The sequence below is a fragment of the Chroicocephalus ridibundus genome, chromosome 2 (genome assembly GCF_963924245.1).
Source record: "Chroicocephalus ridibundus chromosome 2, bChrRid1.1, whole genome shotgun sequence".
Classification (NCBI taxonomy): domain Eukaryota; kingdom Metazoa; phylum Chordata; class Aves; order Charadriiformes; family Laridae; genus Chroicocephalus; species Chroicocephalus ridibundus.
The window spans coordinates 47,552,168-47,575,869 of NC_086285.1; the positions used below are offsets into that span (position 1 = coordinate 47,552,168).

The window sequence follows — 23,702 nt, forward strand, 5'->3', positions numbered from 1 at the left end:
ATCCATAGCTTGACTTCAGTACGTACAGCTTATGCCAGAAGATGTTACACACTGGAATTAGAGACACAGCAGTAAGCACCAGAGCGCAGAAAGCTCCATCTTCAGCGTATACTCATTAGTTCACAGCAACTAATTCAAAGCCATTGTCTGCATCCGCACTGGAAACCGCACTCGCTTTCTCAGCTGGTTGCCTCTTCTGGGTTCTGTTCTAGCGCTCAAAGTTACTGCTATGGAAGTGAATGTTAATTTAACCCAAAAATCAAATTATTCACACGCAGTGATTTTCAATTCATCATGGGCAGTAGCTAGGTAGGAGCTCTAATTCCACGAATTACCGGTTGCCCACTTAGATCAGAAAGCAAGACCATACCCCAGGCCTTCGGTATGCAAACAGAAATGAGTGAACGGCACATCAACCATACACATAGGTGGGAATACACACGTGAGATCCAACTGGAATGAGGAAAGTGGGACAAACGCGTAGAGAACTAGGACATTATTAGTCCTCACGTTATGACGGACACCGATGCTGCCGGAAATCTTCCTTGTGATGCCCACCCCAGTGACACATTGACGCTTCCCACGCGCACTTCTGGAAAAGGAGGGGAGGGATGCGAGGAAGATGCATGGACAGAACGACCGGGGACTGAACTGGTGTGACAGTCGCCCCCCATCCCGTTCACATCAGACATCTTTCTGGGTACTTCATGAGGCAGGTCAGCAGGCTGCGTTAATTTGGAGACTGTCAGGCCTAATGAAGCCCTTTACTACCTGACGCCAGACCTTGTTGCGCACACGCTATGGCAGGGCCCCCAGGAGCCTCTGCCGCCTTTTTATCTGTTTTGCTGCCACACTGCCCACCCAGCAGAGCTGCACCAACTGAAATTAATTCTCTCCCTGGTGTAAGGCTACATGTAACCGACTTAAATTCCTCCACCAGAAACTGCAGGCTTTCTCCAAAACCAACAAATAGCCCTGAAAGAGGTCAGCATTTTTGCGTGTTTTTACAGCTGTTAAGTGCCATCGAGTGTGCTGTATAAATAAATCATACTATGCTGTTACACACTATGGTGTGCAACAGTGCAAAGCAATCTGCCGCAGGTGAGAGGTGCTCGTTAAATGCTACTAATAAGCACTATCTGTGCACTGAAGGGCACAGGAGCTAATTATTAGAAGACACGGCGTACAAGTAATGCTTACAGTTATGAAACCGAAGAACTCCCACATGAAATTTCAAGGAGATCTGGGAATGACATAAATCAGGAGAACGATCCAAGGCAAGCGATAGGGTTACAGCCACAGCGCTCATAAAATGAACGAGCCCCACCACTGTGGTTATTAGGCCAGGAAACACCCCTCTATTAGCCAGTTTTTATGAAGCACCCTAGGACCGGGCCAGCAATTACCTTGGCATCATGCAGGAGCCCCATGTGCCAGAGCTCACAGATATGGGGCTCGCACCAGTGGACTCGCCTGCTCTGTACTGGGCTGCCAGTGCAAAGCCACTTGTTGTTGGGCTCTCCGCTGCCGGGCATTGCAGGGGCAGCTGGGTTACACAGGTTGGCCTCGCTCACGTTTCCTGTTGTAATCCTCCAGGATTTTTAGAATTCGGCAGGGAAACAGTGATTTCAGGAAAAGCTCGGGCCATACCAGGCTCCGAAATCCACGTGGAGGGCAGAGGAAGGTGAAATTCTACATACAAACTCCTGTCATCCCTTCAGCTCGCTAGAGTAATGTTTGTTAAACGCTAATGGAAGAAACCACATTTCTCCACATCAAGTGAAAATAGCAAAGGAAAATGTTTATTGGTCTCACATAGTGACAGAGCAATGGTATTTAAAAGTATGGATTCAAGGGAAATAAACTCTCCTTGTTTATCATCAATGACTGCAATTATGTTGTCAAGTGATAGACAAGTGTTTTGATTTCCTCTTCCTGCTGTCTTTTTACCTTCAACTTATATTGTAAGCTTGCCACTGTTTATTCATGTACTATTACAGAACCACTGAGAAGGGTTATTAATCAAGAGTATTTATTTTTCAAAGCAGTCACGCCACGGAGCCACGGATACAGCTAAAGCTTAACCCTACATCCTCCTCCAAAGCAGCGTGTTAAGTGATCTTAAAAACACCCCACTAGCCCAAACAAACAGAACAACCTATGGAGGGGGTAATGTGCTCCTGGACGTGCAAACCCGAGCTCAGCGTGTCGTTTACAACCCTATAGTCACAAATGCCTGCAGAAAATGGACTGAATACGAAGGAACTGCTTGGTTCATTGTCTCATCATTACGGGCAGCTCCAGGAACAGTTAAATTCCCAGGGTGTACAGGCACTGGTGTATGTTAGCGCTTTGCCAGAAAATACAAGAAAAGAAGAGCTGTTTTCCTGCTAAGATGGTAGTAGAGGACACAGTAAACCCACTCGCACTCATCGGTTTCAAAGCGCTCGTGCTTTTTACTGGATCCCCTTAGGATTTTTAATATCACAAAGCAAAATGGTACATGCTAGGGAAAGCGCAGGCCCTTTACCAGCCCAAGGACACAGAGGAGAGGGCACGACTCTCAAGCATTATACTCCCAGAGGAGATCAAGGCTTTGCTCTCTCTCTGTGCTGAAACAGGGACACAACTCATGGTAGATCTCAGCCGCTTCACAAGTTCTGGCAGTGAGAGCAGAGCTTGCCAACAATTATGTCCTCAGACAGCAAAACAGACTGCAACATTGGGCAAGATGCTGTCCTACAGGATTCAGACTCCTGGTAACACGTTCAGCTCCTTCATCTTTAATAATCTACAGGTAATATGGAATAAGAGCTTCTTTTTGTTGCCGCCTGGCCATATGTTCCCTGAGAGCTCTAAACTTTCGGTGCTCAGGAAGTGCAACCAAACACACAGATAACTACTTGCAACAGAGCTCTTGGTTTGCTTTCTCAGAAAAGTGAACACATCCTTTAGCACAAGAAACTGTTGGCCTATCTGAGACAAGAGGACTCAATATTTACCCAATTTTGACTACTTTTCTTTGATTCTTAAAAGCACATCTGCTCAACAAGCCACAACAACCTTCACCCCTATATTGAGGGAATAAAGAATAAATGCTCAGCTCCAGCACCTTCGGTAAAGCCTAAAAATACTTCACTAAGCACCCTTAGCCTTTTCTAAGAACAAGCTTGTAGGTGGGCTTAGAGCATCTGGTGTCATTACACTTCTGAACAATTTTGTTTCTTGAAATAACTTCAGCACGCCTTTCTCCTGCACAAAGTCCTCTCATTAGTCAGAAGAGCAGCAGACACGAGGGATGGGGAGTGCATGGAAAATTAAATGCAAAACACCATAAGCCTTCCAACATCTGATGGAAAAGCAGGTCTAACAGGTGTTTCTGTTCCAAACGAGGATGCACTATGAGCTCACATCAGCAGAACTTTTGCATCTCACCCTGCACCTGCTCTACAGAAAATACTTACCTTCAGGACGTCAATCTTTACTTGAGCTATGAAAGCCCTTGTCTTTAATGTCCAAGCACTCTTGATAAACAGAGATGGAAAAGGTTTCACCTGTACGTCTCCAGAAAAACGAGACCAACACCTACCTGAACAAGCAGCATCTGGAAAAATAATGCTGCTCACAGCCAGCACGCATTCCAAAAGCACAACTGCAGAGACTAATCTGATGGTATACAGGCTTCAACAGAAATTTTAAAGCTAAAAAAAATGGAAGATAATGTTAACTACAGAATTCCCTGAATGACTGAAGTCATTCCCTGGACAACGAAGCTAAGAAGTAACGTAAGCAGATCACCGGAATTTCACTGTTTATGCCAAACAGGGAGAAGTTCTTCTCTTACCAAAGCAACAGGAATTGGAGTAGATTGTCAATTTTCCCCTCAAGCTAAAATCTCATTTAATACAGAGTTAATTTTAATTCACTTTTTTTAACCTGTGGCTCCCTTTGAGCTCACATTGGATTCTTGGTGCTTCCCAGGGCATATGCTGAAAGCAAACCCAAAACATAACTTACAGGAGAGGATCCCTCAGTCCTGGAACTTCTGGCTGAGAAACCAAGTAGGAGAAAGCATCTCTCTGTGTGGCCACCTCAGGGATAGTCCAGGATCATTACCAATTAAGTAAAAAAACCAAACAACAAGCCACCCAAAAAAACCCCCCAAAATCAACAAAGCTCCTCAAGGAAAGCACAGTGTGCAAATTATCCCATAAACCGGAGCAGAACAGCAGGCTACTCATTTGAACACACCCCGATTTACATGCGTTCGACAACAAGTAAACTTGAAATGCTGTAACTTTTAAAATCTATTTTGTAATCAGGAGAGTGAACACCAAACACCTCCTCAGGAAATGGCAACTATCTGGAACAGGTGAGAGGCTGCAGTCATTACTAGTATTATGGACAAATCATGACATCCCACGGGATATTTGCTACATGTATGGTGGGCGTTTTGCATCACATCTGCTGCGCGCGTGTGACGTCTGCACTTGCAGAGCCGGTGTTACTGAAGAGAAGGGGAAGCACAAAGGTGGGGCTGTTATTCAGCATTCTGATGCACTCACTTGAATCACATTTTTAATTCGATTGAATCCAGCTAAGAGAATACCCTACAATGTAGATATTTACCAGTTCACATTTCCATACCCCAGTCTGTAAAGATCCCTCCCAGTCTACTACAAGCCAGTACCTATATACAGCCTCCTTAAGACAGCATGAGGTTTCTTCGAGCTATTACAAAAAAATTCAAAACATCTTCAATGACCGAGGGACACCATAATGACAACACCTTTTAAGTTGGATAGTAAGGTCTTTAGAAGTCTCATATTTACTTTAGATATTTATTGTCTTGTGAATGGTAGCTTAGTATATGCAAATTCTTGAACTACTGCAGGGCTTATAAGTGCTCAGATGGCACCGACAGTTATACAGGTACTTGCTTCTGTACGTGAGAGGATTTACTGCATTCAAAAGATCAGACTTATAAATAGTAAATCACATAAGATGAAAAATAAAAGGAGCGTATTGATGCCAGCTGTTATTGAACAGTGGGGCAGATGAAAAATAAGCATTATCATAAAGACAAATCCTTCACATTTGGCCTGTTTTCCTCCTAATAGCTCTCCTGTAACAGTGTAAGAATGCAATACAGAGACAACTGTAGATGTGGAGATATTTCTCCAGGGAGCATGCAATGGATCCTCTGTGAAGTTCAGAGCAAGCTGTCAGCGAAGGCGACAAACAGGTGGCCACTGCAGTCTTGGTGCTGCTTTGTTACTGAACATTTCCCATCCGAACACCCCCTCAGCGCGCACACTGCCAGAACTCTCTGAAGAGACAGACAGCGGTTGGCATCACCTTTCCTCTAGAAAATTTGTTGGGTACCTGCTACGTTAAACTCAACACAGCATTAAAGGAAAAGGACAGAAAGAGCTCTGGTGATAAGAGGGCAACAAAACAAGCTCACGCTGCTACAGAGCAATGCCTTGTCCTGTTTTATTTTGGATTATTCTTCACGAAGTTGGACACTCATCTGATTTATCCACCCCCGCCAGATGCCAAAGCAGATTTGAAAATTTTTTTGATTATCAGGGTTGGCCAGCATACTTTCCACAAAAGAGAAACAGAAAGTTTGGAAGCATTAAAAAAATTAAATGGAACCATCTTAAAAACAACAGGTTTTTAGCAATCCGTAACTTTTCACAGCCTGTGACAGAGGACAAAAGATCACTGTAGACAAACTGTTTGGTGTGCTTTACGACCTGCCCCTCACTCACTTGCTGCTTTAAATACAGGTTTGAAATTGATAGTGGTACATCTTATTACCTGACCAAAATGGCAATATCTGAAGTGTTCAAGTCAGTTGGAAAGACTGCAATTCATAGGTTTACTCTTATACAGTATTACAAAGTTCATGAAAATAACAAAATTGTGTTTTTTTCAAAGATGTGAAGAACATTATGCGTATGTGACAGATGGATCCGTGAACTGGAAAATCTCCTCATCATACAAGTCTTCTGGCAGTTTTTCATCTCCATCAGCAAAATATGTAGGGAATGGAGGGTTTTTATTGCAGTCCTTGTAAGTAGGCAATTTGCTGTCTTTGACCTAAAAGCAGAAGGGGGAAAGGTGGGATTAATAAATCTTCCAGAAGACCTGCAGACAGTGATACACTAGAAATTAAAGAAATCACCTTGCATGCATAAGAAAAAACCCAACAGTATTCACATTACATTTATATGAAAAATTCCATGTATAATCAAGAGTTATTTTAGTATCAACCCCAGCTATTGAATTTAACACTTTGTATCCGTCATCAAGGATTTTTTTTAAAAAAAACAACAAACCTAAAAACCCAAAGTGAATTTATCGATTGTATCATACTGAATCAAAACCTACTGTCATGAAATCATTGCTCAATATTCTAAAGTGTTATTAAAATAAATGTTAGCATGGCTTCTTCAATATGTTCATATCCCACAGTACTTTCCTACACGACATATCAAGTTATATTATGCAGTGTAATCACCCCTTCAGCAACCAAGACATGCTTTCGTATTTATGATACAAACTAATTATGGCAACTAATTTTGCAAAGGTATGTGCGTGTGCGGTACTTAGTCCCTCCAGCTACTGCAGAGCTATTCAGTGACTGCAGAGTTAAGCACCTAGAATTCTTCACCCAGGAATCAGTACCCAAGTTTGTAGAACACAAGCCTTATAGGAAAGTTAATTTCCAAGAACTGCACTGTTACAGAGAAATAACTTTCCTTTAGTGACCTCTCTACATGTGAAAAGATTTAAAATCTAGCCCCTGAAACTCCAATCTCGGAAGAAAATTAGTAGCTAGAATTATCAGCAAAAAGCGGTTTGCCTGCAGTAGAAGATAGAAAGCTGGTATCTCTGAAGGAAGAGAAAAAAAAAAAGCTACAAATTCTTAAGTGATGAAATTTTATTTAAAATTAAATTCTTCATTTCTATATTGTTACCTATGACCTTCCTCCTGAGCTGTAATAATCCCTTTCAGCCACTATACTCAACTGGATTTAAAAAAAAAAAAAGAAGTACAAATACATTAAACAAAATTTTAGTGTAGAGAAGATAAGTTGTTCTTATTTTTTTTGGTGGGCTTTTAAAGAACAGGAAGCTTGTTCTTACTTGGTTTGACAAAAACCTCACATAAGACAGTTGTGATTTGTACCAGAAATTAAACAAACAAATTTATGCCCACTGACAATTCTGTTCTGACAGCACTATATTTACCAGATTCATATCTGCTATTACTTGCGCCTTTCCTAAAGTCCATGAGGATTCCTGCAGATGAAGTGCACAATAAATTTGACTTAAACTTCAGCTTCTGAAAAACTAGTTGTTTGGGGTTTTTTGTGTTTGTTTTTGGGGCTTTTTTGTTTGTTATTTCCCTTCCTGAGGAAGTTCCAACAGTTTTCTAACTGTAGGCTTGATAATGAGGGGGTGAAGGGCTCAACAAGTTGTGTTGATTAGGATGGCTACTTAGCTTTTCAGTAGATCATTCCTCTTCTACCAGACACCTCCCTGTTAAAAGTGTTCTCTATTCACTTGTGAGCTGCCATGCATAAACGCTAAAGTAGCTGTCGTCTGGGCAGACAGCAAGTTTCATCACCTACCTACATGGAATAGACCAGGCTGAGGTCCAAGTCCAAAGACCTTTGCTCAACAGCTGCAGCAGCAGTGAGTTCAGAGGAAAGGCAGTCAGGCAGCTTCCACAGTGCTATCTGGACTGCTGAGGCCGAGAAGTCATCCTTCCCTTTCAATACAGCCCTGCTGTTTCTTTTTCTATATGAAAACAAGTTTTAATAACTTCACTGCCTATTATTCCCCTTGCCCCTTTCTCTTTTATTCCCTAATCCTGTTACACATCATAAACCTTCTTAAAAAAACCCCATGGTTTCTGCATGAGTTACAATAATACTAGGAAGATGAGAACAAATGATTTTATTTCTGATAACTTATTTATTTCATATGTATCTTATTAAAATGTTTTTTCATGTCTACTTTCTTGTTATTTTGGATTATTCTCATAATGAAATAACATTTGGTCTTACATACAGGCTGTGTCATTACAGGCAGTCTTGGACACCTGGAAAGCGAAAGGAATTTACATTTTTTTCCTTTTCTTAGAACAGCTTCTTATCATAGGACTTAGGAGTAAGACATCTGCTCTTAACTGAAGGCAAACCCAACAGTCTAATCTTTATCCTGTATTAGTTTATCTAAATAAATGTAAGATTTCTGTTCAGCCTTAACATCGCATTTTACATACTAATGTCAAGTGGCATTTTGCAGATAGTGCCTCTTGTACGATAAGGAGAATTCTTAAAGTAGATTCTTATGAAACATTTTCAACAGACCATTGCTGCTTTCAGAGGAGTACAATACTATGTCATTTTGCCCCTTCCAAACTCCTCAGAAGCTTGACAGACCCCAGAAGCACGAACCACAACTGATGTTGAAATTATTTGCTTCTTATATGCTCTTTCTTTTGATTGGTATAATTGACACAGTATCTTTTGACTGGTGAAAACTACTGCTCTATTGCCATCTTTTTCTACATTCACTGCTTTCAAATGCAATTTAAGTTCTCCTTCTGAAGCACCATCTTAAAGCATCACTACCAAACTGAACAAACACACCTCTTTCTCCCTTCTAAGTTTCAAAAGTTGTTAGACAGATTTATTATTATTATTCCTGACAAAATGAAGAACTCATTTTACACCTGAAAGTACCTATTAGCAACTTAAACCATGGAACGATTGTCCTGGTTTCAGCTAGGACACAGTTATTTTGATTTCTAGTGATTGCTGTGTTTCAGATTTGGTATGAAAGCAGTGTCAATAATGCCTATTGGTTCAGTTGTTGCTAGCTGATGTCTATTCTATACAAGGACTTTTCCTCAGCTTCCCAGAGGAGCTGACAAGGAGCATAGACAGAACAATGGAATGGCCAGTGAAACATTCCACACCACAGACCTCATGCTTGGTATATAAGTGGGGGTTGGCTGGGGCGCAGGAATCTGTAATCACTGCTCAGGTTGAGCTGGGCAACCAATTCACCGGGCACGGTGAGAGTGACTTTTGTCTTGTATGTTCTTTTACCATTATTATTATTTTGCTTTTCCATTACTGTTCTATTAAACCGTCTTTATCTCAACCCGTGAGTATTCTTCCTCTTTCCCCTCCTTTTTTCCCTAACCTATGGGTCCAAAACTTGATCCTCACGGGTCCCTTCCAACTTGAGATATTCTGTGATTCTGTGAAAACAATGCCTCACAGCAAAGAATACAAAACTGTACCAAATAACATTTCACTTTCTTCCATCCCGATTATTTGAAGCTCACAAAATGTTTTTTACATTCTATGCTGAAATTGCATTATAAGCAATTTATTTGGTAACCTTTTACAGTAAGGTTGTACAAATAATTAATATACAAACTTCTCTCATAACTGCTCTTAGGCCCTAAGAAAAAAATAATGTCTGCGACTCAAAATCTTGGACGTGACATCATTAAACTTTAAACAAGTCTTTTTCTGCAGGTTTCCTGATAATATAAATCCAATGCGATCAGAATGGATAGTACATTCGATATATTATTTAAAAAAAAAAAAGAAAGAGAAAAAAAACAGTAACGCCATGACATCAGAATAAGTTTTAATGCTATGAGTTACTAAAATCCTGTGAATTTAGCTCTCACCCATAGAAGGAATCAGGCTGAAAGCCCAACTGGTTACTACAGTCCATAAAAGCATTCACTGTATAACTCAATGTAACATAAACACTCGGCTTGCTTAGCTACTCTATTAATACTGCTATATATTATAGTACACTATCCTGTAGATAGGTAATGTATATATACTATAGTACATTCCCTGTAAAGTTCCGTATTGAGAAAAACACTAGAGAAAGCTGAAGTTGGAGCCCGTAGGGATTTTGTTACTAAATCTTTAAAACAGTCATATGGGGTTTTGCAGACACTTAATAAACTGATTATATGTGTGTCCCATACATTGACAGCATAACAGGTAGTATAAACAAATTCAGAACCCTATCAGCATAAAATCCTTAATATGGTCTTAAACAGGCATCAAAACTTGATGTTTAAGCCACAACTCACATTTGCTGTTTAACAGGGCTTCAGGCTGTGTTAGCAACCACAGCAAAGAACGCAAGTTGTTTGCTAAACAGGAAAATGTGTTTAAATATACAGAATGTTAGAAATTAGGTCCTCAGGTATTATACATTACCTACTTCAGCTTCCATGCTATTTTTGAAGCTAGGCAGAAAATCGAATTCAATAACCATTTCTGACCAGCCTTATTTTGTCTTTAAAAAAAATAAAATCCTAAAAAAACCCACCTCCACACAACTCTATCATGGGGCCCAAGGTACCGGAGAGGGAACACGAAAAAAGTCAAGGCACGACACTACTCCTGCATGTCCCTAATTTGAGCTCAGCGGACCTAAACTCTGGCATCAGCAGTTAGAAACACAGACAGTAACGTTGGCAAGTGTTGAGTAAGTAGAATGCAAACTACTGCAGACTTCTCTATGGGTTACACAGATTTGCTGGAATTTCTGCTTTCACTACAAGTGATATATTCAAAGTGATCAACACTGAATGTCCTAAGAAAATCGGATGCCTTAAAATTAGGACAGGTATAAAACATTTATCAAATATAAACTTTAACATCCTGTATTATAACATGCCGTATTACAGTATGCCCTCCATTACAAATCATCTATTTAAAAAGGAAATTAGTCTTGTGCTTCTCTCTTGAATGACAGAAGGGATAACTTTACTTGGGAGAGACACCGAGAGTTATAAGCCCCCAAAAGAAAAAACTATTAGCTTTTTTTCTAGAGGATCAACACAACGGACAGTAACTCTAGCCCTTGTAATCTAAGAGGACACACCAAGGGAAACAGCCTACCTCAGGTAATACCTATCTCGATATGCACAACACAATAATTTACAGATGCTTACTCAGCGATGTTTCTCTTGTAATAGAAAAATTCCACACATTCTAGCATAGTGCTAAAGTTTCTTAATTTTTTTAGACCTTGTCATTGAGAAAGAAATCTATGCCAAAATAAGCTTTTTTGATTAGTTTTCCAGTTGGCCAGAAACATTACTTATGTCAGTTATTTACCTGCATGCTTCAATGTGCAATATCAAATGAAAACCGATTTCTAATTAAACTAGGAATCCATCAATCATACTATTGTGCACTTTTTCTGATGAAAATGAAACTTGGAAAATTTAAGTGCTTCATCTCAGTCTGGATACAGTGCTGATGCACTAAGTTTCCAAAAATACATAACATACAAAATAAATAAATGCTTCAAGGTGCTCCGTGGTTTTAATGGTTACCAAGCAACACAGAGTGGGCACCGAACACCAATATATCTCTTAGAGATGCGCACAAGAGAAAAGCATTGTGTGATATTCCACTTTTCCAGCTCAAAGACGGATCCACATCCCCTAGACATTAGTCCTACCTAATTATAGGCAAGTATTTTAGTGGAATGAACAGTAAATATGAATGCTAATATCCCATAATTTCTCTCCCCGACTACTGATCCAAATAAATATACAACAACGTACAGGATGTCAAAGTCATCTTGCAAACAAGAAAACATCCTGGAAGAAAGGCATAAGACCCAAGCTAAAAATACTACAGATGAGTGCAGCAAGATTAAATGGAGAAAAAAACCCTCCGAAATTAGAGAACGCATACCAAATAGTATTGCTTTGCATGCTTTTTTATTTAAAGCTTTCTCTGCTCTTCAGAGATGCATTTGAAAATATAAGGGAAGCTTTTTTTTTTAATTAATACATGTAATTCCTATGACTTAAGAAAGAAAACAACCAGAATGGATTCATCAGCTCAAAAAATTGGAATGAACTGTTGCTGATTACACACTCCCTCCAAACACCAAATATGTGAGTGGAAACAATTTTTTAAAATCTATTTCCTAATAGTAATAATACCTACTACTGTATCTTCATCTCAAACCAGGATTATTTATTACTAAAGAGCCATGAAAGTCTGAGCGTGAAGCACTTTGATCAAGATCTTTCAAATATTGTATTTTGCTAATCAAAGAGCTCTAAGGGATGAAATCCCTCATTCTTCCCATGGATCCTCAACCCTCATTTCTAATAAAGGAATTAGCTGCGAATCTGAAATGCGTATGCCAAAACGAATACTTGAAGATACTCGGACTTCTAAATTGCAGGCTACTATGACTTGAAAAATTTTCATACATAGGTAACTTGCAAATACAATTAATACAGATTCTACATCTTGACTTATAGCAGTCAAAAAAGTGCCTCCTGCCACTTAGTTAATAATGACAGATTAAGTTAAAAAAAAATAAAAAACCAAAAGCCAATTTTAACTTTTGGTCTTAGGCTAAAGTTCCAACCATCATCCGTGGCGAGTGAACTGAACAGAAGTCACCCCTGGACGTGGCAAGCACTTAAATGGTACGCAACAGATTGCCATGGCAATCGAAGTCCATCATCCTCTTCACACCACAGATGTCAAAACGGCTCTTTTACTGCATAGGCTCAGACATCTTCGCCCAGCAGCCTCCTGTTAACAAATTTGTTGACTATGGCAGTACTGCTGCCTCAAGGATCTTTTTTAAGCTAACACCAGGTCTGCTTTCAGAACAAAACCAGTAAATCCAAGGTGGTAAGGGGAATGCTTTCCAGCCTAAACAAGAGCAATGTCTGAGTAAAGAAAAAGAGAAGGTTGGGGAAAAAAAAAAAAGTGGAAGTGACCCAATCATGAAAGAATGCAGGTAACACTTCCAGTAGGTTCTTCCCCAAACAGAAGTGTGCGGTGTCTGATGAGCAAGAGGACATTGATTTGTTTAAATGAGATCCTCACAGTGTACATAAACGTTTGTTTTCTTAGCTCACTTAAAAACAGAAATCAAAAAATGAGTTTACTGAGTCTAGTTAGAATAAAAGTTATGAACTGGCAGAAAAAAAGTACTGTATTCAGAGTCTCAGTGGCTTCATAAAACGTTGTATCCTTGCAGATAAGACATCTGCGAGGCATACAGGCAGTTGCCACTGAACCATGTAAGTGTGGATTTCAACAGCATGACTAGGAGAACAAGATGCACAACCTTTTGCAACAATTATCTCTTGCTTAAGAGGACTATTAAGATCAAAGAATAAAGTTTGGGCATGAAACATTGCTCGTTTTTTCAGCTACATTATCTTGCTTGTATACGTATGCTCTAATTTAAAAATAACACCCTACAACAAATTCACACTTAATTAAACCTAAGACTAACATATAGCAATCATGTTCATGGCTCAGGATCAGAAAAAATACTTAGAACACAGTTGAAGAAAGTATCATTCAGTCCAATATACAGATAAAAAGCCAGTCAAACCAAAGTCTTAATTCTACGTCTAGTGGGGTTGTCCTTATGTCAGGTCTAGTGGGAGGTGTCCCTGCCCATGGCAGGGGGGTTGGAACTAGATGACCTTTAAGGTCCCTTCCAACCCAAACCATTCTATGATTCTATGTCACTGATGGCATGCCCAGTAATTTTGCAGAAGCTACCCTGAAAACTACTTCTCCTGGACATCTGTTAACTGATTTTCACTGTCTTGGGAGAGAAATGTGTATTGTATTCTTCAGGCTGAGAGAAATGTCTAATGTGTTCTCCAGGCTTGGGCTGGACATTCCAACCAAAGCAGTTTAGGTATACCTCACGCATTAAAAAAGTTCTTACTTCCAATGAGAGAAACACAACAAGAAACTTCTTTTTTCTGTGTGTAAAACACCTCTTTGAAAGGTAGCATTGCTTTACTTAATGCCCAGTAACTGTGGAGTTCTGTTCCACAACTAGGAAATACATAACAGAAACTGGATGCCCATAATAAAGTACGACAAGAACAAAATAAACTACTTGAGAACACCTGAACTTTCTGATCTCTCTAACATTTCAAGAATTGCATCATTTAAATCCCTACAATACTTATGAGGATTTTAAACTATGTATCAGGTATATAAGTATATGTACAACAAAATATTTATAATCACTCATAACAAAGATACTTGATACTCTGTAATCTATTAAGTCAGAAAGGAATCAACTTCCTCCAAGTAACTGGTGCTTGCAGATATGTAGCATATACCTACATAGAAAGAAAACGCTATTTTGAAAATAGCCTTATTTAATCCTTAAAAGTTACCTTTCTTGCTTTTATGTGGATCATTTACATTGTTAGAACACAGACTCTTCATTGTTTTATGACTGTCTATGAAAAACTGAAAAAAAAAAATCTATAAAATTTGAAATTAATTCTGTTGAATGCCACAGAAAATAACACCGACACATTGATACTGATTGCAAAGGGAACTCGTATCGTTATTGTGAATTCCAGCTGCCGACTCCTGCATCTCAACTGCACCTTGGAAAGGTAACTGCCACTGTGTATGGGAATGCTTTGAATAACCTTTAAAGCAGTGCTTGCTGTGTATTTCTGTTCATGAATATAGCCCTTAAATAATATTCTGGAAAACTCACCACCATGCCACTAACTCAGGTTAGTGTTAGAGTAGATGGACCTAGCCCCGAAACACGTAACACAGGGTTACAGCGACTGTGTTAGTTTATCATGGGCGCACAATCCCAGTGCAAACCTAAGAATGAGCCGTTTACAGTAAGTGGTGACCCACTGCCCCTATTAATCACTCTCTTTTACAGAGCTGATCCTACTGTCCTTTAATTATTCAATAGTACAAGATGGGACTCTGAAGAAATGAAAATTGCGTTCAACCAATATTTTTACTTCTGTAAGAGGAGGGCTGGAGAGAGCTTCAGAGTCACTAATACCAGTAAGTTGAAACTAGCAAACATACCTTCACCAGACAATTTGTGTGACCTGGAACAGACCCATTTACATAAATAATGTCATGTTTTGTGTTGATCCTCCACACCTAGGAGACAGAAAAAGATAGACATTGAGCTCGTTTGAGAGACAATTCCCAGTTTTACAAGCAGTAGTCCAGCAAAGCACAAACTGACTAACTGGAGGTGGTGCTCTGAGGAAGAAGAATGTTCTGCACAGGCCGAAACTTGACACAAAATTCAGTCACACGCTACTCTGAGTGCACAGCTTTCTTATGCAGCAGTCTATTAAACAGACTGAAAGGGCTTGTGACCAGGCTATATTTGGTAAGGCAGCTCTTTGTTCAGCATCACACCAACCCAAGCTCCCAAATCTCTTTTCCCTCCTAACAGCAACAGTTGTTGAAAAATATCACACCTGACAAATTAAGGCAAATATGCTCATGAAAATGTTACTGTGACCATTTGTTTATTTCTTAATTCTATGAGGTGCTCAACTGAACACGCACATTTTCTGTTACAAAACATTAGTTTTGGTTAGCAGAGAGAAGCAGAGCACTTCTTCTGCAAACTCGAAGTTAATATGCTTTTTGCGCAAACTGCAGAGGTTGCCTTCAGAGATGGACAACAATCGCTTTAACAGCCGAGGAACTCCTGCAGCTATGCACACACCAGGATCCAGACAGAAACTATAATCCCCTTTTTGCACGTGAAAGTGAAGGACCATGATGAAGTTAGGACTTCAGACACCTCAGATTTGGGTTGGGTTTGAACAAGTGGAATAGGCATGAAAACATTAACTGAAGGCTTGACTTTTTTCCCAATTCAGAGGCAGAAGTCAAGGGACTCAGTGAAAAACACATCAGAGAACTTATTTTAACCCACAAGAAGACAGAAGCATACATTTGCTGCTCTTGTCTTTCCAGCTGCAAGATGCTCCTGTCTTGATTCTGACAGAAATGACAGACAGTACACCAACACAAGACTACATGACCAAGTCCATTGCTTGGCAATGCAACCACCTTATACACATTTTAGCATACTCAGAACTCACCTTTAATCCAAAGGACGTCCTATAGATGTTACCCATTTTGCCAGGCATTTTCTTTCCACGATAAACTTTGGCAGCTTTCTAGATAAAAACAGGGACAAAAAAATCATGTAACTGCAAGATGTACACTTACAAACTCAAGAGGACCAAAAAAAAACCCCAAAAGCTGGTATTTCCAGTGTTGAAAATATCTAATATTGATTAGCATTTTAAATACCTCCCGTTGGAGGTTAGGTATTATTCTACATGTTATCTGAAATACTTGACCTGAATCACAAAATTGCTATAAATACCGTTCTATCAACAAAGAGATCCTAGCTTTGCTTAATACTTAATGTGTATAGATTAAGAGCAAAATCTGCACTCATCCCATACTTTTACTTCGTGAAAAATCAAGAAATTTTTTTTTTTTTCCCCCTAAAACCCCTGCGAACACAAGACTCCCACCTACACCACAGAGCGCAGCACCTGGAAACTTGCCTAAACTACTTGCGGATGCTACCACAGAGGTCCAGAACATTCCTGCTCTGGAAGGCTGCCAAAATGAAGATATACTATAGCTTGTTCCCTCTCCCTAATCCATGAATTTTATACTGATGCAAAACAGATTTTTCTAAAGCATGTATTTTTGAGAACAGAATTTTTAATTACATTCCCCACTGTTGCTTAGTTTCTGTATCCCATTTTTGTTTGTCTGGGTATAACCTGGACAACAACGGTAGAAAAGAAAAGGCAGGAATAAGTGCAATAATTTTTCTACAGTATTATCAAGGGATTTGCCTTAGTCCCCTGCACCACTCTATTATTCATTAATAATGGTGGGGGTTTTTTTAACTCATGTGAAAATCCTGATTTCAGGAAATCAGCTGCAATGAAGTTCAAGGGACAGGATTCTGTACCGAACAATGCAGGATTACAAAAATATCTGAGGTGGTCAACACTAGACTGGAAAATAAAAATCAAGGTGTTGTTTTTCCCCTATTGCATCCTTTCACCTTGCTTCCTTTTCATCATACCTGTTTCCAATACTATTTCCATTCTATATACTTTGTGAAATTACATCCAGCATTATTGCTTAGGAAATTCTAATTTAAAGAAAAGTAAAGAGGTATTATTTTGTAACGATGAATACCATCTGGTAAAACAAAGTGTTGTAGGCTCAAATATTTACATTCTTCAGTCTTCAGAGAAAACAGTGCAAGGTGTAGAATTCATTTTCCGACTGAAATGAAGGACTATATATAAATCAGTACTACAGGCTATGAGCCTCAGTTATTCTAATTTTGTTGCCTGGTGCTTTTTTGCTTTTACTAATCTCTTGAGCATATTAATATTTTTTTAATGTTTATTTTAATTTCTTTAAGAAAATTACAGACAATTCAGGTTCAGGACTGTGACTCAGTTGGTTTGAAACTTAAAAATATTACTCTGTACTCTAGTTAAAACACTTAGAAGCCAACAAACTATTCTGGGAATCAAAGAGTTCATTAACCAGCTACACAAGCCAGGCAAGGTGATAAAAGAAACTAAGGTTCCAAAGAATAGTACGATATCTGCAGCGTAAAATAATGGGTAAATCCCCTCCAATCTATAAATGCTGTGATAAAAGATTCTTAGAACTCTCTTTGAAGCACTAAGACTATTTCTCTCAGCCATAGTACAAAATACCACAATTTGCTCAGTTAAATACATTTGCTCACTTACCAGCAATATAGAATATTCATAAATTGAGACATAAGAGAACACCTACCTTAATTGCTCATTATACAGGTTTCTAAACTTCCTTTGAAACAGCTGGGATTCTCTGCTACCATGGAGTAGATGGTAACAGCTAGTGATTGTGAAATTGTTCAATTTCAGTAAGCAGTTCTAAAAATACCAAAGAATGTTTAAACAGGAAATAAGAATCCTCACATTGGTAGATATGGCTCCAGGACGCCTGTGAGTTTTCGTCTGGCCATGGCTCGCAGGCTGACCTTTAAAGCCCCACCTTTTCATGACACCTTGAAATCCTTTACCAATTCTGAAAAAAAAAATAAAAATTAAGAAACAAACCTGGGTTAGTCAGACTTAAGGTTTCTAGCAATAATCAATAATTTCAGTCAGGATCATGATCTTTTTACCTTTAGTAAAGCTCAGCAGAGAAAAAAATATAAATCTGTATTATATACTGTAAACATATTCTAGTTCAATACTTAAAGGTTCCTTTACAGAATGAGAAGCACTAGAAGAGACTCAAGCAGGCAAAAAGACTAACATAAAATGCTCCTTGCTGTGATGGTCCTCAATACATGATACCGTAATGAAGCTTTCACCAACTGGACATGAGAACAAACAAACAACTAAAAAACCCAACTAGAAGGTACCTGTGTATTAACACATACCAAAACTTAATGATGGGCCCTAAGCATCAACAGAGGAAAGAGATTCATATTACAAATATGAAAAAAAACCCCAACAAAAAACACGCATTCACAAAACCTGGATTCTTTCCTCTTCCACTTTAATAATTCTCTGATTTCTGGCCTAGTTGACTAGAGCAAGTCAAACTACAGTCACAACCAGCCACAAATGTAAAGATTCTCTGAAGCCACAGAATCATAATGAAACAAGACCTGTGCAACCGTGGTGTCTGTCTGTTGGTTTTCCCCTTCCCTGCTCAGAACCTAGTCGTCAATTCCAGTTAAATTTAGCACAGAAGAAAGATATGTAATTGTTTAAAATAAAAATTATTGGCTAGAAAGTCCTGATTTTTTTTTTCCTCCTTTCCTACAACTAACGAAGGAAATGCTAGAACATCATTAAAGTACAGATCTGTTCCATTGGCCTGCCAGCTGGCCAGGTGTGCAAGAGCTTGCCACCAGCAAGAGAGTCTTTCCAGGCCAGTAGACAGTGGACCACCAGGACACGGAGAGGGTCAGTGCTACGAGCGGGAGCTGAAGGCACAGGAGGACCAGGGTTACCTGGGATCAGGAACACAAGACAGAAATCTAAAGGATGCAAGGCTTTGTTACACCAGTTTCTCATGAATCACCTTATTTTGAAAGCTTGCAATACAGAACAGCAATAATTATAAAAAATGTCTTGAAAAATATGATTTAAGAATGGCTCAACATTTGTCTTTTTCTATGCCTGCAGGCTGCTGAGGGATTAGTAACTTTGAAATACGTAGCAGAAACTAAGCTACAGGAAAACTTGTATCTGTTCTGCCAAAACGCTATTTTTTCTTTAAAACTTTCTATTATTGGCTGTGTTTTCCAAGTAGACTTCTGGCATCTCTAGCTGGAAGACAGAATCAGCAAACTCTCCAAAACCAACTGCAAGTGGGTCGCATAACAACAGCTGTGCAGTTACCAGAGCGAGCAGACTGGGGGCATGATTAATTCTTCAGCTGCAGAAATGTACTTGCAATTCAGAGAAAACCATACAACCATCGAAAGCAACCGTTTCAGAAGAAAACAGCGCCGTCAACTTTAATCAAGCAGCATAAATCACTGATGTCATGAAACCACTTCAATATTTCATTCTGATTGTTCATTTTTAGACATGAACAATTTAGAATACTGTTCATTGTACTTTTTAATAAAATACCAAAATATAAGAAATAGTTACTATTTGTAAGAGATACATTTTGAAAAAATAAAGGTTTACTTCCTCACATATATTCAAGAAGAAGTGATTACACCACAAGATAGAGTTGCTATCGATTTATCGATTTAACGATTTATGCAATAGACTACGCTCATCTGCTTTTTGGTCTTTCCAATCACACACGTATTTACCAGTGAACAAAAACTTTACAATGCTGAAGCCTTAGGAAATTTATAGAAACTGTGGCCAGACTGAAGAAGAGCACTCTGGTGCTCTGAAATATCTAGCTAAAGTCAAGGAAAGGTACCTCAATGCTGAAATTAAGCTATTTCATAATGTATAATGCTTTATTATCTACCAAGGTTCTTTCATCACAGTAGTTCAAGAATTTTTTAGAATAGTTTCATTTTTTATTTATGAAGAACTGAATGAAGGTCTCTGAATTACCTACAAATACACTTCATCTTACAACTTTCTGCACATTAATTTTCTATTCAACATGACTCAATCACCATCGTGATTGAAAATAAAAACAAGTTTTTATTAATTAAGAAACTGCTAGTTTTATTTCATTTTGGAGTTTTTGATTTCTTGAAAAGAATAAACAATGTATAACGTTCTTGAAACACGTCAAGATGAAAAACAATTACACAGTTTATATTTCTTCCTAAAGGCATACTCTATCTGAAATAAAGCTGAAACCAGAATAAAAGCTACAGGATTATGTAAATCAAATGTCAAATTTAAAATAAAGTAAGGAACTACTAACATCTGTTTAAATCAAATTTAGAAAGGAGGACTGCCCAAACCATTCTATGATTGTATGAGTGTTCAACTAGGCACTCAGTAGCTCAGCCAATATACTTCAATCATTCTAGAAGAACGGTGTTTTGCCAGTCTAAGTCTACCTTGATATAACTACGTATTATCCATAAGTTTTCCATGGCTTAATATTTATCTGTATTTCTAATGCAAAGATTTTACCTTTTTCAAATTGTAGGAAATGCGAAATGCTTTTGAAACTAATATTCATCTTATATAAACAAGGAAGAGAACTTATGCTGTTTAAGAAATACTATGGAAAAATCAAAAAAGGATTTATATAGTTTTGTTTTTGTAAATGTTTTTAATTTTGCCAAAAAATTAACAAATATTTGTAAGAATATATTCTTGTTGAGTTTTGAACAGATGCCAGTTGTCAGCTGTTAGAATCACTTATAATTTCAAATTGTTTAATTGCCCTCTTCACCCCTCTTAAAAATTACTAGGTGTGAATGCATTCAGCAAGTATCACCAATAAAATACAAGAGAAATAATTACTGAAAGTAAACCCAAAGCAGTATTTTGCAAAAGTGAATGAAACAGAACTCCCCCCGCAAAAAAATACTGGATCTTTTATTATTTAAAGTGTCTCATGGGTTCATTTCCAACAAATATTTCATGACATTAAATTAGTGTGAGCTAGCTAAATTAAAGATGAAAACGTATACTTATTACATACGCAATAAATACTATTTTATATATATTCTATATGTTCATATACTATTTTTTGAATACTATATACACTATGCTATGTAATTTCACATTAGCCAACATACGCATAAAAGATACCAACCAAACATGTACCTCTCCTGGAATGATTTTTCTTATGATGATCTGCATCACAGTTTCATTTAAAAATGCATCAAAAGAATCCCTGATTTCCCCCTCAAAAGTCTTAACTACTGACATCCCACTACATTTTCCTCATTAAAATCTGTGAAATCTTTAAAAAAAAAAACCACAATGAAATTCTAATTTAGAACAAACTCAAATATGCATGAGGTACAACTCCAAAATCTCTTAATAGGCATAGTACTGACAACTTTAGATGTTTTCAAAAAACATTAAGGTTTGTCAAAGTGGGATCTTAATCCAGAACGATATATTAACCAACCAGAATTAATATCTAGATGCCACTCTGACAGACGCAAGTTATGTATGTTCTATCTGAGATATTATAATCAAGACCCTACATTGAAGTAGAACGTTTGTCCTACTCACACTATAGCGATTTCTTGCTAAGACATCTTCTACTTGTTGTCTTGGCTTGAATCGAGGACTTAAACAATATTTGAACAAAAAATCATACACGAGATCTATCTTTATTAGACTTGATATGTATAATGCCACTGTTCTTCCAATATATGGAATTTAGTCACTTAGCTTCACTGAGCCCCAGAAAGGAATCACAGGCAGCAATGTTGATATGCAAAACTAAGACACAGAAATGTTATATGAAAGGAAAATAATCTTTCTGTAAAATTAAAAATACAGTTTAATTACACACAGTTGTTCTAGTCTCACCTGCAGGAAAGCAGCTGTTCAGGTCAACCACCTAATTTTGTACAAAACCTCATTTGCCAGGTTTGATACATGTAAAATGCCAGTACCTAATGAGCCAACTTTCATTTAGAAAGCTACTGCAATAAAGCACTCTCATTAAGCAACAATTTAGTTTGCTGCTAACTCTTCAAACTTAGCTAATTTAAAAGACAATTATCTAGATGCTGTAAAGGACAAGGATTCCAGCTATTTAGTCAAATAATTTCAGACGACTGTAGAGCATACTTTCAGGCTCAGATTACACTGTTAACCTAGCAAAGCTTAAATAAATCACTAAACACACCAGAATCACCACTTAATTCTGACACATTTCAAGCAGAACTACTGTTGGCATTTTCTTTGGAGTGGCAAAATTTCTGAGGTTCCAGGTTCCTGAAAGGTTTTCTGAAACGTTCATGAAGTGGCAGACAAAGTAAGTGTAATACAACTCCATCTCCATACAGCATTGGAATACCACTGTAATGCCTGGTGCCACCTCTCCCCATTCCCATGTTTTGGTCTAGTACTAGAAGCTTGCTCAGCTGATCAGCAAGCTGCAACACGCAACCAAACCAGCTGGGAACTAACCCAGTGAAGAATACACATCTGTCACGCTGATCTTTTCCTCCATACAACTCAGACGCCAGTCACAGAAGGTTGATGGGAACTCTGTAGGAGTGACCGCCACCTCCCCTTGGGGCAGCAGCCTCTACTACGCCAGCTTAAAGAGGTCACAGAAATGCAGTCTGTGATAGAAGCATTTCTGGATGGTGCTACGTATTTTAGCCCAAAGCGTACTAGGGCTAAACCACACCATCAGGCCATAGGATTTCTGAAGTTTACTGCTGTCCTAAAAAGGGCACTAAGCCTTTTGGAACCAGACACTTTTCAGTGGTGCCCAGCGGCAGGCCAAGGGGCAATGGGCACAAACTGGAACACAGGAAATTCACAGAATGGTTCGGGCTGGAAGGGACCTTAAAGATCATCTAGTTCCAACCCCCCTGCCATGGGCAGGGACACCTCAACATGAGGAAAAGCTTCCTTTACTTTGAGGGTGCCAGAGCGCTGGCACAGGCTGCCCAGAGGTGGTGGAGTCTCTTCTGAAGATATTCAAAACCCACCTGGATGCAGTCCTGTCCAACCTGCTCTGGCACGGGGTTTGGACTAGATGATCTCCAGAGGTCCCTTCCAACCCCTACCATTCTGTGAGTCTGTGATTTACGCATTCTTGAAACGTACCTCTGAAACACCTAGGAAAAGTCTTATTATTAAAGATAGCTATAAGACTCAAGGATTGAGTTTTTAAATTGCTGAAAATAAGCACTAAGGAAAAAATTCAGCACTAAAAAAGACTGACAGCGTGCAGACACACTGCCTACTGTCTGCTCTAAAAGCTACTCGCACTGTGCTGAACAAATTACGAGACTTCAAATAAAAACAAACTGCATACATCTTTAACTGAACCTTCTCATTTCTGTGAAAGTGTTTTTCTTCAGAGGTATAAATGAATCAAAACATTTCAAAAGACTTCAACAAAAACATTTGCAAAACACCCTACATTTTGGTAACCAAATCAAGATGCTAGCCAAGACTTTTCTGAACCATAGTGCAAGTACTTTGTCCAACCTACAATAATTAAGAAAAGCTTACTCATTTTTACGGGGCATACTTCTGGTTTTTGTCTTGGTAGAAGGAAGCATACAAAAGGATACCTTGCTCACCTGGATCATTAAGAGTTGATAAAAAATTAAAACATCCTTTATATTCCACTATATTC

At 38.5% G+C, this 23,702-nt stretch overlaps 1 protein-coding gene across 1 annotated transcript in view; it reads right to left on the reverse strand.

Annotated features, from left to right (window-relative positions):
- Positions 1–1,780: 1,780 nt before the first annotated feature.
- MRPL3 (mitochondrial ribosomal protein L3) overlaps positions 1,781–23,702 on the reverse strand; it is a 35,993-nt gene continuing 14,071 nt past the window's right edge. Inside the window, exons 7-10 of the mRNA XM_063325302.1 lie at positions 17,885–17,993; positions 15,974–16,051; positions 14,931–15,008; positions 1,781–6,108 (exon numbers count right to left, since the gene is read on the reverse strand). Of these exons, the coding sequence (XP_063181372.1) occupies positions 5,959–6,108; positions 14,931–15,008; positions 15,974–16,051; positions 17,885–17,993 (415 nt within the window). The 3' untranslated portion in view covers positions 1,781–5,958. The remainder of the gene's footprint in view (positions 6,109–14,930; positions 15,009–15,973; positions 16,052–17,884; positions 17,994–23,702) is intronic.